The sequence below is a fragment of the Rhea pennata genome, chromosome 2, assembly GCF_028389875.1.
Source record: "Rhea pennata isolate bPtePen1 chromosome 2, bPtePen1.pri, whole genome shotgun sequence".
In the NCBI taxonomy this organism is placed as follows: domain Eukaryota; kingdom Metazoa; phylum Chordata; class Aves; order Rheiformes; family Rheidae; genus Rhea; species Rhea pennata.
In genome coordinates this window covers 150,696,331-150,713,957 of record NC_084664.1, presented here as the reverse complement: position 1 = coordinate 150,713,957, position 17,627 = coordinate 150,696,331, and the positions used below count along the sequence as shown (strand labels likewise).

Here is a 17,627-nt window from a genome sequence, read left to right as displayed (position 1 = left end):
TGTCCTGTCACACGGGACAACTGAAAGGAGCTTGACACCCGCCCTTCAGGTCCTTACACACATTGATAAGATCCCCCTCAGTCTTCTCTTCCCCAGGCTGAAGAGGCCCAGCTCTCGCAGACGTTCCTCATAGGGCAGGTGCTCCAGCCCTCTGATCATCTTCGTAGCCCTACTCTGGACTCCCTCCGGTAGCTCCAGGTCTCTCTTGTCCTGGGGAGCCCAGAACTCGACGCAGCACTCGAGATGCGGCCTCACCGGGGCTGAGGAGAGGGGCAGGATCACCTCCCTCCACCTGCTGGCAACACTCTTCCCAATGCACCCCGGCAGACCATTGGCTTTCTTGGCCACAAGGGCACATTGCTGGCTCATGGTCAGTTTGTCATCCACCAGCACTCCCAGGTCCTTCTCTGCAGAGCTGCTCTCCAGAAGATCAGCCCCCAGCTTGTACTGGTGCCTAGGGGTATTTTTCCCTAGGTGCAGCACTCTGCACTTGCCCTTGTTGAACCTCATGAGGTTCCTCTCCGCCCAACTCTCCATCTTGTCCAGGTCTCTCTGAATGGCAGCACAGCCCTCAGATGTATCAGCCACTCCTCCCAGCTTGGGATCATCAGCAAACTTGCTGAGGAGGCACTCTGTGCCCTCATCCAGGTCACTAGTGAAAAAGTTGACCAGGATGGGACCCAGTGCTGAGCCCTGGGGGATGCCACTAGCCACAGGCCTCCAACTAGACTCCACGCCACTGATGACAACCCTCTGAGCTCTGCCCTTCAGCCAGTTCTCAATCCACCTCACTGTCCACTCGTCTAACCCACACTTCCTGAGCTTCTGTAGGAGGATGTTATGGGAGACAATGTCAAAAGCCTTGCTGAAGTCAAGGGACACTGCTCTTCCCTCATCTGCCCAGCCAGTCACTCCATCATAGAAGGCTCTCAGGTTGGTTAAGCAGGATTTCCCCTTGGCGAATCCATGCTGGCTACTCCTGATCACCTTCTTTTCCTCCATATGCCTGGAGAGGACATCCAGAATGAGCTGTTCCATCACCTTTCCAGGGATGGAGGTGAGGCTGACCGGCCTGTAGTTGCCTGGGTCCTCCTTCTTGCCCTTTTTGAAGACTGGAGTGACACTGGCTTTCTTCCAGTCCTCAGGCACCTCTCCAGTTCTCCAGGACCTTTCAAAGATTTGAGAGAGAGCATCCTGGCAACAACATCCGCCAGCTCCCTCAGTACCCGTGGGTGCATCCCATCTGGGCCCATGGATTTGTGAATGTCTAGCCTGCCCAGAAGGTCTCTAATCCCATCCTCCTCAACCAAAGGAAAGTCTTCCCTTCTCTGGACTTTCTCCCTCACATCCAGGCTGCAGGATTCCTGGGGGCTGCCCTTAGTAGTGAAGACTGAAGCAAAGAAGGCATTCAGTAATTCTGCCTTCTCTGTATCGCTGTATCATAGAATCGGTAAGGTTGGAAGGAACTTCAAGTGATCATCTAGTCCAACCCCGCTGCTCAGGCAGGGTAATCTGGAGCATGTCAGTCAGGGTCTATCATTCTCCTGTAAAGGCAACTAACACTACTAACTGCTGCTCTGATGGTACTGGAGTTGTACTCTGGAGCTGTACCTTTTCCACACTGACAAGCAATCTCCAATTATCTATCACTGAGTGTCATCTGGGGCTTCAATACTATAACTACCAAAAGGTTAACAGAAGTCTAAAAGCCTCGGATGATCATTACCGTTGCCTGTTGTTACGTATTAAAACAGCATTTTTTCCTTCTGCAGAATAAAACTTTGTGTAAGAACAGTATGAATTGATTTTACATTCTTTTTACAACAGGTAAAAGGTTTTACTTCAAGCACAGAAAGTTCACGTACATTTGCTTCAAGAGACCTCATCTTGACTGGAAGATTCCCAAGTGAAGCCAAAGGAATAATCACTTTAGGGAGACTTCAGAGACATCGAACAAAGCCATTAGATAACTGCAAAACTAAACATCATTTTCACCTTCCATAATAAACACTAACACTTCTTAGTTTGTGCAGCAGAACACAAGTTTTAATAAAAAGTTAAAGTCAAAACACACATTGTACCTGTTAACGTATTCCCTCCCTTATAGGGTAGATTACGGACTGCATCCAAAACAGCATCTTTTGTGTCGTAGGCATTCAAATGCCATTCAATTCGGGGATCACCACTGTACTGTGCAAGACCTAAAGAACCATAAATTAAGGTACTGCATTAGATAATAAACATATTTTTTCAGATATCTACATTTTATGAATTAGGTGACCAAAATGTGCTACCATAACCAGAAAACTGCATTAGTTGACTCCAAAAACCTATTATTTCCAAAGCCATTTGATCATGGCAAATTCTCCATTTATTTTCAAAGCCTGCCCTTTTTAGCATGACAAATGCTAAAGAAATTAAATGAGAAGGACCACACCACCTCTCAGTAAGAGAGTAAGACTTCAGTAAGACTCCAAGAGATCATTCAGTGAAAAAGAACGATTTTACTTAATGTGATTTTGAACAGACTGAAATGCAAGTAGCAGAAATGAAATATAACATTTAAGGCTGTTTAAATCATGAGAAAGCTATCCATTGCCCCTTTTTTCTCTTCAAAATTAAACTTTCAAGATTTGATATAACTGTAGCTGAAGTTAGTAAGAGTATTTCCACTGTTTTTCACTGCCATTGCCTTAGAGTTTAACTAAGCTGAATATTGCAATACATTGTGAGGAATATCTTCACTTTCACTACAAACATTCCAGCAGTATTGCCCCCATTGATAGAAGTGGGAGTTGCAGGTGTACACTACATTTCTGATGCAAAAAAACAAGGATTAATCTTGCACTGAGAAGCATCATTAAGCTATTAACTATCCTGAAAAATCATGACATTTTTATATTGTTACAGCCCTGAAACATTAAGAAAAAACTTCTGATACTTTACCTACTCTTGTTTTCTCAGATCCTACATTGAAAGCAGAAACCAAATTTTCCAGGAACAGTCGAACAAGTCTGAAGTTGAATCTGCCAATACTCCAGGAGCCATCTACCAGGATCACAATATCTGCGATAGCTGGAGTTTTACAGGTAAACAGACTCCCTGTAAATCATGAAAATGAAAAGAATTGATTCCACAATAAAATTATAACTAAATAAATTTATACCTTCCTTCCTCCACTATGCTTAATGGTTAAAGCTTTTTTTCCAGGTGCAAAGTGAAAAATAAGCAAAATCACTGAATGCATTTGTCCTAAAGACAGTAATAAAATAATTTGGTCATTATCTACTTCAATTCTTTTATTAAGCTGTTCAGACTTAATTCAGGGACACCCATGAGAAACAAATGCTTCTTCTAAAAATACAGACTTTCAGAAATAAGAAGTTAACTGTAATATAACGCCACCAAACCAGCAGTTCATTTTCATTCCTAGGAATACATATACAGGACACAGGGATTCATGACACTTAGCTTTAGGTGTAGACAATGTAGATATACACACCTAAGAGAGATATCTAGAATCCTTTTAGAGTCAAAAACAGGTATTTCTGCAGTTTATCTAGTCTCCTTTTACAGTCAACTGAGAAAAGAACAGGCATTTCTGCAGTTCATCTCAGCCTTAAAGCAAATGAGAGGAACTCTTTAGAAATACCTATTTAGCTGCCATTGCAGGCACTTAGAAGAAGTGAATCCCATTCTGGGAGTCTAAGAGTAAAACAGAAGGTTGATTGAACAGGCCGTATTAAATCTAAGCAACATATACTCAATACTGGAAGGGTAAAATACAAAGGCCTCAGAATTAGCGTTCAGAATTTCTATTCTAACACCTACAGATGTTTACACAAAAATAAAACGGCAACAGAAAACAACTGATCAGAATCAGCAGAGACACATATTAATCATCTCTCAGGTTTAGCTGATCAATGGAGAAAACAGAGAAAATGGGGTAAGGTTTAGAGTTAAAATGCAAGGTAAGCAAGGAAACAGATTTTTACCAAATTGAGAAACACATGCAAAAGTGCTATTTTCAATTAGGTAAAAAGATGGGGGGAAAGTGAGAGAAAGGTTTATGATGGAAGAGCAGAAAGACAGGTTTCTGTAACTTCTGAGAGAACTGTCCCAACACACAGAAATGGCTGCAAAACTGTTAAAATAAGGTTGCTGAAATAGTGGATTCAGATTTTAGGGAGAAAAAATGAATGAATGATGCCATGCAGGGGTAACTGCGAGCTTATGTTTGAGACATAAATGCTTGCAACTGATTACAGAATGAGGATGGAAGGAGAAAAGCCAGAGTAAAGCATGTCAGTAGAAAAGGTATCATGCATCAGAAACCATTAAGGGATGAAAAACATGTTACTGAACACAGAAAAAAATGTAAATAAGTGAAGTAAGCTGCAGACTGATAAACAGTAAACTTCTATCACTGGTTTCTTCGGGATCCACTAGACAAATTAGTTCAGAGAGGCTACTCACACGTAAGGTGGTACTAATAAGAATCAACAATTGCGTACAGAAGTGTTAGATATAAACTGATCCCGGCACAGCTGTTCATCAAACAAGAGAGTAATTTAGTGACAGAGCATCAGAAAGGTGCTAATATTTGTTCACAACTACCTCTCCAAATTCAGGCAGGGAATAAAACACATGGTTAGTAACTTAAAACATCAGTATCATATTATTAATGATAATTTTATCAATAAAAACAAAATGACAATCTCACAGATAAAAACAATCTGATGTGCAGAAGGACTTTAAAATTTGTTAACACTTAAAGTTAGATTCTTGTTGCAGTGTAAATCTACTGAACACAAAACCCAATCCATAAAGTTACAGTTAATGTCTTAAATGTGCACTAAAAATGTCTTTTAAAAAGCAGAGAACATTTCCTACGTGCAGTTAGCAGTGTAGAGTGAGTTCTAAACACAAGACAAAAATTCCACTTACGAAGATGCCAAAACAAATATTTTATTTTAGATTTTACAGTACAAGACAAAGCTATTTGAATTGGCAACGCATTTTAATGTATAAACACTGGGGAACATTTAGTAAGCATCAGAAAAATAATCACAAATTGGAAGATAAATCTAAAAGAGGTCCAAATTCTTCTATTACTGAAGTCAACAGGAAAACTTCCATTGATTTCAGTGGGACTGGAATCTGCTTTTTGTGATTTAATGGGAACTTACTGGTCATGGCAAAATTTGCACTTTAAATATATTTGCCAAATAACCTTCCTGTTAATCAGCCTGTGTTATGTGTAGTATTTGCTTTCCATTAACACGAAGTTCAATTATGCCATTCTTACACTGGCCATGATTAGATTCTTTAATTTCAAGAGAACTATTGGCAAAGCAAAATGTTACTCAACGCCAGTAAGAACGATAGACCAAGTCCCCTGATTCACATCCAAGCAGCTGCATTGCAGCACAGATGTACCTTTTCAATATGACTTCACGGTGTAATTATATAGTCCAATGAGCATAACAGGATTTGTGTGGCTGAATTTCCCTTCACTATTTCTAAAAACTTATGCTTACTATGAAACCTGCTTGGTACATAAGTCTTAGTCCTTTCATATCAAGGAGTTTGGCATGTAAGGCTTATTTAATTCTGTGGTTATCACTTTGTGCAGTAATTCTTTTATTGGGTTAAGTAAATTCATTTAGTGCAGCAAAATCCAGAGAGTAAAGAAAACAATAACCGTATTCCTTTCAGTATTTTATTTCCATATCATCAGATCAGTGCAAATAGTATCATGCAACTCTTTTTGTTAAAATAGCATGTGTTATTTGATCCAAGACTGTACTGCAATGCCATAGAATGTGAAAATATGATTCGCTCTTCGTTGATAGCAGACACTTGTTGAATCTTTTCTGCATAAAACATTTAGGTTTTGTTACTTCTGCACACCCACTATTTGCTTATGCTTTCTCCTTGTTGTACTTAATAGAATTGTAGAAAGTTCCCTAAAATGGAATAAACAATAGTGAGATATTTAATAGAATAACATGCTGTACAGAAGACGTTAAAATCACCGTATCATCCTAGTTTATAAAGATATTACAGAAGACACAGTGTGTTGCAATTAATTTACTCACCCAATGAGATTAGCCAGTTTCCATCACCAGTTCTAGCAAATGGATTGTTCAATAAGCTTTTCATACACCCATACATGCTCCTGGATTCCTATATTGTTTGAGGGTAACTTTGAACTTCTAAAATACCTGAACATAACTTTAAAATGCAATTTGCTCAAAAAACATTTCTTAAAGCTAGGTGACAGCATATAATGCCATGAAAAAGGCTTCCAAACTCAGCGTTTTAGCCCACTACAAATACTGAAAACAGATTATCACAGAATCACAAAAGGAGGTTGGAAGGGATCTCTGGAGATCATCTAGACCAACCCCTCTTCACAAGCTGGGTCACCTAGAGCACATTGCACAAGATCACGTCCCAGTGGGTTTTGAATTGTGCCTATTTCCCTGTTACTCAATGATCAAAAAAAAGTAGCGAGAGGAAAGGTGCTACTTTCATCTGAAGTACACAACACTCACCTATTTCAACAGCAGGACAGTAGCATGCTGACCTGATGTCTAATTTGGTATAGCATTTCCTAATCCTACATAGATAATGTAATTCTACTTCTACTTTAAATGATGCATTTCACAACAAACATTAACAAATCCTGCAACTTTTGAAGAAAATGATAGAACTACAGACTAAAGTCAAAAGAAGAGCTTATATATTTTATACAAGGAACTTTCTTCAGTGCATCAACCTACAATGGACAGAGGGTCTGATGGGGAGAAAAGAAGAAATCTGCAAAGTTTCTATAACAAATTTACAATCTTCCTAAAGCTGCTTGTCACCTAACGGTAACCCTCACTCTGTCAGGAAGACAAATGAGTAGGAACAAGGTTGGTCTGCTCATTTCCCTCCTGTCACAAACAAGGAGAAGGGCTTTATTAGGCTCAGCATTTCACTTCCAAAAGACACCAGAGTACAACTACAAGGCTACCAACAATATATTAGCACAAGGTATTTGTACAAAACTTGCTTCAGCACTGCCAATAATCATATCATCATCAGAAGACAAGAATTTCAAGTCTTTTGTTTTGGGAGAGTCTTTCAAAAAAATAAAAATAAATAAATATTATTGCAGGAATTTTACATCTATTAAATGAAGTTTCCTGCCTTTGATCCTTCAAGGCTCCAGACGTTAAAAATGAGTCCTTTGCCTAAAATTCCAATGTACAAGTGTTATTGCAATATCATGACCCATGTTAGACTTTGGCTGGGAAAGAAGCCAGTGATGGCAATGCTGAAAGAAAGGTCCAGCTAGAGCCTTCTGCAACAAAAGGAGAGTTACCAGAGCCTGCAAAATGTGGCCCCTGTGACCTCCTATCTCAGGAACTAAAGTGCAGTGTTAGGACTAAGAGAAGTTACAGTAGAGGCTCTGGCAGTAGTGAGAATGCATCGATCAAAGCAAGATCTGTAGGCTTCTGTAAACACTTATTACCTGTCTGAAGCTTGATGTTTAACCCGTTATTATTCCTTCTTTCTCATATGCACACTGAGCAGGTAAGTGATATTAAAAAAAGAAATTGGACAAAACCCACAAATGTTACTTAGAGACAAATAGAAAAGCTATGATTTTTAGACTAGAGTAGTGGCTCTTGACTCTCGGAGTTAATATTATCATTCTTTGAAGGTTTTTTGAAAGGCAAGGGGGAGAAGCACCAAATACAGGCGCTATCACATGAGAGGACACTATGCCTTAGAAGGTGTAGTCCAATTTGCATGCAGTTATGATACATTTTGCAGAAATACATCTGATATTTTACCTTCCTTTGGTATGAGACTCTGCTCTCATTTTTAAGAGCCAAAACACACACTTCTGCTAGGAGAAGTTAAAGCTGTAATTCTTTCTGAGTCTGCGATAGGTCGTTTCCTTTCTTATTCTCTGCCACAGTGGAAAAGTCAAATAATATATGGGGAAGGAGAGGAAGAAAGTTCAAGTAGAGGTCTGTAATGATACAGTATGAATGGAAGACTCCTCCATGGGATAGTAAAACACAAGAAGCAAGAAGCTTGAGGAGAGAAGCAAGTGAAAAATACCCTGTGAATAAAGCACGAATTACAGAGAAGAGTCAGTCCTCCAGTGGTTGACAGCGTCATGGCTGAGCAGAAGCCCCACTAAGGACAAGGGCAATACAATTCTAAATTAGCAAAATGATATTCCTTTTAAAAAGAGGTTAACAAAATAGAAGGACGTGAGGCAGTGTTCAACTTCAAAATTCAGCAACTCACCAGTCTGCTCTTCTGACATTGATATTATTGCACTGTGCTGGTGATATCATCATTGCACTTAGACCTCAATTTAACACATCCCATATGTCAGGCTATGGACCAGACAAATGCAAAGAACATAACTGTTTTTCTTTGAACTATATCCAAACATAGCCTGAAACTGAAGTACTCAAATGTTGGAACATTATTAGGTTGCAAGAGCAGCCCAATGAGGTTAGGACCTTGTCTCTGCTCCATAGAAAAAATAAAATAAAATAAAGCACTGAGCCTTTTTCCATGCATCTTATTCTGTTCCATAAAATTACCTTAGCCCAATGGGCAGGCCCACAAATTTGCTATTTTGGAGGGTCTGAATATTCAAATTTACTGAATCTGCTACGTCTAATAATGTTTGGAGAATTTCATGTTCATTGGGCTGTTAATGCTGTAGTTCAATACTTGGTTAACAGTATTTTGCTCCTTTCAAAAAGTATGCAGACATAAATAAATATCATTATTCAAAAAAGATCTATTGCATTTAAGGTAAGAAAAGTAATTAAATCAGTAGATGATAAAACACATTAATGTCTATATTTACTGATGATACTTTTCAAGTGTGAGAGGAGGAAGCATGCAGCTATTTTCTTCATACCTTTCTGTACACACTGAATAGTAGCTGTACTTCTGCAGCTAGTAAGCCCTAGCTTACAAAAACATTTAGGATTTTCTTTTACAAACTAACATTGTAATTTACTTGAAAGATAATAAATGTAATGGTTAACTATGAAGCAAACTACTGATGCTTTCCAGCAGAACATTACTGACTGACAGCACTGAATTATTTTATGTCTGCAGCAGCTTCCCAAACAGCTAAGCTCTTTTTTTTTTGCTGAGTACCTAGATAAAAGAAAGGTTTAAAAATCTCCCTCTGTATTTAAACTGAGCATTCAAAACATTTATTTTAACTTGTCTTCCAACAGACAGCATATCCACGTAGAACAAAGTACACCACTGAACTCCTTCCTGAAACTGAAGTTCAACACAGCAAGATATTACATGCATTTAGCCAAATGATTTATACCAAAGATGCTCCACAACCCTTCCATAAAGTACACAAAACTAAGAAACTCTTCTGCAAATTGTAGTAATAATTCTGTGCTTTTCTTTGCTCTCAGTTCTGAATCTGAGTGCATTAATGTTTTAAATGAAACAGCTGTCTCAAAGTTTAAATAATTTTTCAAGCCAGAAACCTTCAGTTTATTAATATGGTTATATTTATTCACTATTTCTGTGAACCATATACTTGATGATTTAAGAGAGTTATTTCTTCCTTTGGCTTAGTGAAATATGAAATTCTAGAGACCATTTTGTGTGCATAATGACGATGCAGTTAATGAGAGGTCTGTAGACAGAATCAGCACTCACAAACCTTGAATAATAATTAAGTTGTACATATAAATCCCTGCAAAGCACGATAAAGAGCTGATCTGTTTTTATGTGGCAATACATAAGGCATCTGCAGGTGAGCGTTTAACCAAAATATAGCTTTAACATACCAGGTAAGGTAAAAGAAAAGAGCCCAAGAGAACAAGCTGTGTATCTCTGAAAATGATTAATACAGAACTAACTAAAAACTAGTTGAAGCAAAATGTTACCATACTGTTACACCACAGCCCAACTCTATAGATTCAAATAGGTATTGCTTTGTGGTCAGTTCTTCCAGAAAAAAAATGATAGTGCACTACGGTTACAGTACAGAAGACTCTCTTAAATTTAAGTCTCCATATTACCTTCAAGCATTTCTTCAAAAGATGCTTTCATAATTTAAACAGGGCATATGCATGTATAAAAATATGCATAATATGCAAAATATGATATTTAGAAGCAGCACAAATTTTGGACATCATGACTTCTAACACACCAATTTACAAAAGTCAGAGATGAAATTTTGGCCCATTTGAGAGTAACAATTCACCTTGTGTCTAATCAATCTGAGTGAACACTATTCTGAAAATTCATAGTCTCACAGAATCACAGAATAGTTGAAGTTAGCAAGGATCTCTAGAGATCATCTAACTCAAATCCTCTGCTCAAAGCATAGTCAGCAAGAGCAGGTGGTTCAGGGCTACCTCCACTTGGGTATGTGTATCGCAAAGGATAAAGACTCCACAACCTCTCCATGCAACCTGTTCAACCACCCTTTCAGTTAAAAGTTTTTTTCTTGGATTGAAATGGAATGTCCTGTATTTCAGTCTGTGCCTCTCATCCTGTCGGTGGACACCTCTGAAAAGAGTCTGGCGGCCTCTTCTTTACTCACTCTATCAGATATTCATACAAGATAAGATCTCCCTGAGCCTTCGCTCCTCTTTCACGCTCTCCTCATATGAAAGATGCTCCACTCCCTAAATCATCTTTATGGCCCTTCACTGGACTCACTCCAGTAGCTCCATGTCTCTCTTGTAAGGGGAGCCAAACACTGGACTCAGCACTCCAGATGTGTCTCATCATGGCTGAGCAGACAGGAAGAATCACCTCCTTCGCCTTGCTGGCAACACTCTGCCTAATGCAGCCCAGGAGGCCACTGGCCTTCTATGTTGCAAGGGCACACTGCTGGCTCTTAGTCAACTTTGTGTTCACCAGGACTCCCCAGTGACATTTCTGCAAAGCTGCCTGCCAGAGAGTCAATCCCCAGCCTGTATTGATGCATGGAGTTATTCCTTCCCAGATGAACGACTTTGCATTTCCCTTTCTTGAACTTCATAAGCTTCCTCTCTGACCATTTCTCCAGCCTGTCACAGTCCCTCTGAATGATGGCACAACCACCAGGTTCAGCAATCACTTCTCTGGGTTGTGCACTGTCCATAAATTTATTGAGGGTACACTCATTCCCATCATCCAAGTAATTAATGAAGAGGTTAAACAGTCTTAAACCCAGTATCCGTCCCTGGGGTACACCTATTGTGACTGGCCTCCTGACGGGCTTTGTGCAGCTGATCACAACCCTCTGAGCCTGGCAGTTCAGCCAGTTTTGAATCCACCTCACTGCTCGATCTCCAGTTCATACTTCCTCAGTTTGTCTATGAGAATGTAATGAGAGACAATGTCAACAGCCTTGCTAAAGTCAAGATAAACAACATTGACTGCCCTCCTTTCTTTCACCAAGCCAGTCATCTCATCACAGATGCCTCTCATGTTGGTTGGGCTTGATTTCCCTACATAAATCCATGATGACTACTCCCAATCACCTTCTTGTCCTTCCTATGTTTGGAAATGTCTTCCAAGATTATTTGCTCCTTTGCTTTCCAGGGATTGAGGCTTTCCCAGATCTCTTCCTTGCTCTTCCTGAAGATAGGAGAGACATTTGCTTTCTTCCATTCCTTCAGGAACCTCTTCTGATCACAACGACCTTTCAGAGATCATTAAGAGTGGTCTTGCAATGACATCAGCCAGCTCTCTCAGCACTTGTGTGCATCCCATCAGGTCCCACATACTTCTGTCTGTCAAGATTGTTTAAATGTTACCTAAATTGATTCTTCTCTACTGAGGGTTAAGTGTTCCTTGCTCTAAACTTTGCCACTGAGATTCCTGAAGGCTGGTTTTACCAGCAGAGTAATCTCACCAGATTCAATTCTGGCTTGGGATGGAGTAGTCTTGTTCACAGAATCACAGAATGGTTGAGGTTGGAAAGGACTTTTGGAGATCATCTACTCCAACCCCTCTGCTTAGCAGAGTCTCCTAGAGCTTTCCTAACTCCACTCCCGCATGCACAGACAGTGTCACTATATTCCCACTGGGTGACTTGAGCCTGTTTCTGCCTTTTGTGTGCTTCCTTTTTTATGCTTGAGTTTTGTTAGGAGCTCCTTGTTTATCCATGCAGGCCTCTGCCACTTTTGTTGACTTCCTGAACAACAAGATGATTCTTGAAAATCAGCCAGCTCTTCTGGACTCCTCTTCTCTTCAGGACCGTATCCCCATGGGATTCTTCCAAGCAGATCCCTAAAGAAGTCAAAGGCTGTTCTCCTGAAGTCCAGGGTTGTGACCCTGCTATTTGCTTGGTCCACCCTCTTGGGATCCCAGGGTCACTGCAGCCAATGTTGCCCCCAGTCTTCACATTCTCAAATACTTCATACTTGTTTGTAAATGTCAAGGCCAGCAGAGTGCTCTCCTTGTTGGCTCTGTATTAACTGTGTTAGGAAGTCAGCATCAACAAACACCAGAAACCTAGGATGGTTCAAGTCATCCGTGAAGACCAGTGCTTGCGAACATGAGGCTTCTAGTTGTGTGAAGGACTTATCTATTTCTTCCCAATCATGTGGTCTGTAACAGACACCCACCACAATGTCACGTTGATATGCTCCACGTCTCCCCAACTGCATCATACAGAAAAGCAGCATCTGGCAATAGTTCAAGGGCTGGACAAGCCTCAGCAGTCTCCACACAATGTCCCCGATCTGAGCCACTGGCAAGCAGCAAACTTCCCTAGACAGCAGGTCAGGTTGGCAGGTCTGTCCTCTATAAAAAGGAGTCTCCCACTACTGCAACTCACAGCTTATTCCTGGTGCTGCTGTATGGCTTGCGCTCAGCCGGATCAATGCTTTGTTGAACAGACCTCTCAGCCCCACATCTGCCACCCAGTCATTGACCTAGACTGTAGTTGTAGATCTGCAGGGGAAGCAGGAGCCTTTTTCCTGGTTCCAAAGGTCACCAGCTTCCAGCCTTCACCATCATGAGAGTCTCCATTTCTCAAACTGACAAGTGCAGATTGCCTGTCCCTCCTTCAGCACAGTGGGGAATTCAGGCTCTTCTATTTGCAGAGTCTTGGAGATATGGTCAATCTCCATTTTGTCATCTCTGATGCTGCACAGTCTGCTGACCTTCTCCTGGCAGCTTCTTTACTGGGCAACAGACAAAGTAGGTAACTCCTATAGACAATGACATCATCTTCAGCTGCCGAAGCCTCAGCAAGAGGTATCAGGTACTCCCTCAGCCTCAGACTGGGAGGACTAAATCTTCCCTCTGGAGCTCTGTCTGACTTGAGGCTTCTGCTGTTCCCAGCTGCTCCGGTAGCTGCTGGGGAACGTTCCCTGTAGTACATCACCACCACTGCTGAACCCATGTATGCTGTCTTCAGCAGAGTTCCTGGCACTCTTTAGTGTGCTTCTCCGTGTGAACTGTTGTGTAAATTGCTGTATCTGCTGGCTGCCTCTGTTAGCTGTGCTCTGTTAGAATTTCAAAATATTCTCTAACGCCTCAAGAAAAATAATGTAGGATCTGTAAAACTGACCTGGCATCCTTTGCATAAGATACCATTTTCAGTTAATGGAACAAGCTAATGGAAAACTGTAAGATTAATTCTGCCATCTTTACCCACATCAAGTAGCATATATTAGCAGCTACCTTTTCTCTTTGTACTAAATCTTAAGAAAAGGGTATTTCATAATGCTTGTCAGGACCTTATTTTATCAGGCACTAGGAATGCAAAGAAGACACGTTTAGTTACTGAACTGATGATTTTCCACCTATTTTCCATATTTCCTCTGGAAATAATACTTGAGCTATGCAAAGCAGAGAGAGGTCTTCTGGTCTAGCTCCTCTGAGCAAGCAGGCTTGAGACAAAACCTAGATTGCCCAGCAGTCATACTTTCTGAAAGCTAGTAATGGTAACTCTTGCTGCTTTCCCAGGGGCAGCCTAAGGATTTCTAATCTCTACTCTTTTTATTGCAAACTAAACAGTCATCTGATTTTGTGCTTGTTTCTTTGCCAGCGTTCGTGTCTTCAGCTGCCTGGGCACTGCCAAGATAAGATCCATCAAAGTCATGAATAGTTTGAAGAAAAGAAGAAACGAATTAAAAAAAGGAATACCCAGGAAGACTGGAAGAGAGATGTATTGCAATCTTTTTTACAAACACTTTACCGTAACAGCATCTGCTCCCAAATTTCAAATTCTATATTCACTTATCTTACTAAAAAAATGATTCCCAATAGTTTTATAGCTTACCACTCAATGAAGCGAGTCTCAGGCAACACAATTACTATAATTAGTTTCTACAGATTTAATTCCTGATCTCTTAAAATACGTGCTATTAGGCAAAAGCAAACAGAAAAAGAACAAAAAGTATCTTCCAGTGAGGATTTGTTTATGTGATTGTTTGCTTATGTCTCCCTCGGTAATCAAAAGAAGAAGCCCAAGAGTCTGCGCTGCTGCATTATGTTTAAGTCCTGCTCAGTGGGGTAAGCAGCAATAAGCACCCCACTTAACAGACATCCTTTCCCAGCTGAGCACACAAGCTCCTTTTGATTTTCTTTTCCTCTAGTTCACTGCCTCTCAAATTCCTCTCATCCACTCGAGTAACTTTTCTCTACAATAAGCAAATACCTAAATAGTCATATAACATATTTCTCCACACAGGCACATTAAATTGATGTCTTCAAATTTGTAACATTTCTTTCTGTCCACGATTGGAGTCTCTTCCATTCCTTTACTATTTCTTTGATCTTGCACTTACAGTACAATCTAGCCAGACAGCTAAACAATGCATACAAGTCAGTCAGTTAAGTGATACCATATCATACATGCGAGGCAGTTAAGGAAATTTTTAATACCAATAGCAGAACTAATATTAAGCCTCAAACTACTTCATTGGATATGTTTAATGGTATTTATAGCTATTTCTCTTTATGGTGTTTTGAAGCCTTTAAAAGAAAATGATCAGCTTATCTCCAAACTTATTTGCATTTTTAAAAAGTAAAACCAAAAAACTAATACAGTATCTTATCCTACAGACTTTAATACAAGATTTTTTATTAAAAAATCATTTGACAGTAACTGAGAATTTTATATCTTCAATTTGTATTTATATAGGAAAACTATTAATCTGATTCTGAGGAATGGGTGCAGTTGCCTTAAGTTTCACACAAGATGTAATCTATGTAGGACTCCAGTTACTATATTGCATGGGATATTTTTGAAAACATCTGCCAGAAGCAAAGGTAAATTTTAAATCTGAAAGTGGGAATTTAAAATGTAAACTGAAGAAAAGAGAATTATTTTAATTAAATCAGCTGAGTTACAGGCTGCTACCCAAAGTATGCAACTGTTACAGGTGCTGTCAAAAAAACCCAGACTATTACAAAGCCTATGCTTAGACATCTGAATTTATTTTCTGTTTGGTCAGTAACTGGGTGGTAGCTTACAACAGCCATAACCAAAATGAAACTGATAGCTTTTAAATAAAATCATGTACTTCAGCACACACACATATACTTGGATCACACTGGTGCCTGAAGAGCAAAGTACAGGCAACCACACAGGAAGCAAAGTTATTTAAATTAGAGTAGTTTTATGAAGCTCAGTAGAGGAACTTCATTTTTTTCCAATAAATGACAACTGCTGCATCATAGAGACATGTTCTATTAATTGAGTTTTAGGGTTTCTCTCCCCTCATCTGTTTTCCCTTCCCAGCTTTCAATGACTTCTTTATAGAACTGCAACAGTTGCAAATCTGGCAAAGCACCTGTGATTTTGCTGAGACAAAATATGAGCTTCTGAGGGTCATTTTCTTTTTGAAAGATACAGAACTGCCTCCACCAAAGTAGTACAAATATCTCAGCCTATCTCTGACAGATACATCATCATTGCATGCAACTGATGCTTTGTTACTACTTCTTAAGAGAACAAAGAAACTAAACATTATGAAACTCTCAAGGCAGAAACATCTGCCACAGTTTGACACCACCTGCCTGCCCTCCAGGTATTGAACTAAAATTGGCTGTTGAATCTGAAAGGTCTTGGGGGAAGGGAGAGGAGGAATGAGATACGAGTGGTATTTTACAGGCCACAGCCTATTCAGCCTTTCAGGAGCTACCATCCCTATACTCACAACTTACAGCTTTCTTCCATTTATCATGTTTATTTAAAAGATCACTGCAAGACAAGAAACGTTACCATACATTTTTAGTGCTAGATAAATAAACCAAATTCAAGCAAAGACACTGCTGAAGCTAACATTTACTCTTGAAATAGCAGTCAACACCACTATGCAGACCTAATTCTGCCAACTTTCATGTTTAGAAGAAACTTTAATATGCTGAAAAAATGCCACTGTTTTTAACTGCTCAACTCTTGTATGAAGTCAGCCATTGCATGGACAGCACATTGGACATCAGCAGCAGCCCTAAAACACGTAACAGGAAAAATGGCCGATTTCTTGAAGCATTCAGAGAAGAAAGCACAAAAGGGAAATAACACACATAACCAGCCTTAGGGTTCTACAGTTCTTAGAGTCATTACTCAGCTGACGTAACAGCCCCCAAGAGCACTACGGCAGGCTCCAAGGGGTTGGCTAACAAGAGCCTTAAGCTTTATGCTTGAGCTCTGCAGAAGCACTAGCTCCTTTGAGGATTCCAGGAGGGCTGAGTATGAGAATACCATGGCTCCATTCACGGGGGAATAATCAGCCAAGATGCACGCACGCACGCACGCACGCACACACACCAAACTGCAGACAGATAAGGAAACAGGACTCCCTCAGTATACACAGACAGCCTGGGTCAAGGAGTACAGATCACTAAACAGCTGAGACATCTTTCAGGTGGAAAACATGAGCCAATTAGCCTGGTGAGCACATTCGGTTTCAGCTGCTAAATAGCACCTTTCCTAACCAAAGGAAACACTTCAATTGCAACTCAGGTCACCAAGGGAAGAAGTACTGACAATGAGACAGCTCAGAATCTGAAAGTCCTGCATCAACAGGCCAAGAAAGAACATGAAGACATTCAGGTTACACAGAACAGGTGGAAATGACCCTGAAATTGTCCGTCTCCTCACTACCATCTTCTGTTTAATGTTGATCAACAGTGTTGATCAACAGTTGATCAACACAAGACTCCCCTCCTACGGTGCAAGGAACAGCCTTGAAAAGGAACTTGGACAGCAGAGAGCTCAACAGCAAAAGATTCAACACCTTCTAGGCATACAAAGCCATCTCAAGGATCACAGTCCCAGAGAACATCTACCAAGATGTTTACCTTAATCCCACTGTGTTGGCCAGAGCGTAGGACAATGCAGCCTGTTCATCAAAGTGTTCAAGACAATTGGGATGCAAATCCTTGAGAGATTAATTTGCTGATGAATGCATGATTGTACAATATGATTGTGGCTTTCTTGCAAGAGGGTCTTGGCCTTGCACTTCATTATTCATTAATACTGTAGAGTGTGCTGATGCTGTCTGCTACAACCTCACCAGCATTTCTGGCTGTTCAAGGTTGCCACATGGATATTAAAAACTGCCTGGACTTTTAACATGTTGCTCTGTTTCAAACACTAGGTAGTG

The 17,627-nt window shown here is 40.2% G+C and overlaps 1 protein-coding gene across 5 annotated transcripts in view; it reads right to left on the bottom strand.

The window, feature by feature from the left end:
* The window catches only part of COL14A1 (collagen type XIV alpha 1 chain), a 134,378-nt gene that overhangs the window by 86,964 nt on the left and 29,787 nt on the right, over window positions 1-17,627 (bottom strand). For all 5 annotated transcript variants that reach the window (XM_062570575.1, XM_062570577.1, XM_062570576.1 and 2 more), the window contains exons 6-7: window positions 2,947-3,102; window positions 2,082-2,201 (exon numbers count right to left, since the gene is read on the bottom strand). In XM_062570575.1, coding sequence (XP_062426559.1) covers window positions 2,082-2,201; window positions 2,947-3,102 — 276 coding nt within the window. The remainder of the gene's footprint in view (window positions 1-2,081; window positions 2,202-2,946; window positions 3,103-17,627) is intronic.